At 42.1% G+C, this 870-nt stretch overlaps 1 protein-coding gene across 1 annotated transcript in view; it reads left to right on the forward strand.

Annotated features, from left to right (window-relative positions):
- LOC109925306 (docking protein 6-like) overlaps positions 1–640 on the forward strand; it is a 383,122-nt gene extending 382,482 nt beyond the window's left edge. Inside the window, exon 8 of the mRNA XM_048596077.1 lies at positions 501–640. Coding sequence (XP_048452034.1) covers positions 501–640 — 140 coding nt within the window. The remainder of the gene's footprint in view (positions 1–500) is intronic.
- Positions 641–870: the final 230 nt, after the last annotated feature.

Here is an 870-nt window from a genome sequence, read left to right on the forward strand (position 1 = left end):
GGAGCAGGAAGGTTGACATTTCAGGCCTAGACTCTTCTTCAGAAAATGATTTTCTGAAGAAGGGTCTAGGCCCGAAACATCAGCCTTCCTGCTCCTCTGATGCTGCTTGGCCTGCTGTGTTCATCCAGCTCTACACTTTGTTATTTCTGAATAGTAATTAAGGCAGGTTTCCTTTGGAGAGGCTGAGAGGTGAGAGAAAGAGGAGAGAGTCCAAGAAACCCCTACATCAAATGAAATGTAGATATTGTAGAAAGTGACGTCATTCAGCTTGTCCATGCTAGCTTTTAGCTAATCTAATCCTGCTGCTTGCTCCAAATAGGTAAACAATATAGAACACACAATGAGGGAATTGAATTGGATGAGGCTGCAAATGTGCAAAGGTTTGAGAGGAAATTTGAAATTGCTCTGCTGTTCTTATTCTTAACAGTAAAGAAGCAGAATTAACATCTCATTGAAGTCGCATCAACTCTTGTAACAAAACCTTTTCTTTTCCCTGACAGGAAATGATTTAAATTTGACAAAGGTTCCTCGGGCACAGACCTTCCCTAGCTACATCTCAGAACAGAGTCATGAGCACCAATATTTATTATCTCCATCGAGTGGCTATGGATCAAGCTACAGCTCTGGGCTGGCCCAGTGATGTTCGTCAAACAATGGGAAAATGACTGTGAGCCAGGTCACACTGGTACTGGGAGAACCCTGAATATACAACAGCGAGGGAGGGTGAGGACTAAATACAGGTGAAACAAGACTCAGTCAGCTGTTACTGTACTTGAAGCATTCGGGTGATAAACTGAAGAATCATAGGCTTAAAAAGAATTTGTTTTTATATTAATCGGCTCCCACCTGCTAATACTTACTTACCTCCTT

The sequence above is a fragment of the Rhincodon typus genome, chromosome 4, assembly GCF_021869965.1.
Source record: "Rhincodon typus isolate 14 chromosome 4, sRhiTyp1.1, whole genome shotgun sequence".
Classification (NCBI taxonomy): domain Eukaryota; kingdom Metazoa; phylum Chordata; class Chondrichthyes; order Orectolobiformes; family Rhincodontidae; genus Rhincodon; species Rhincodon typus.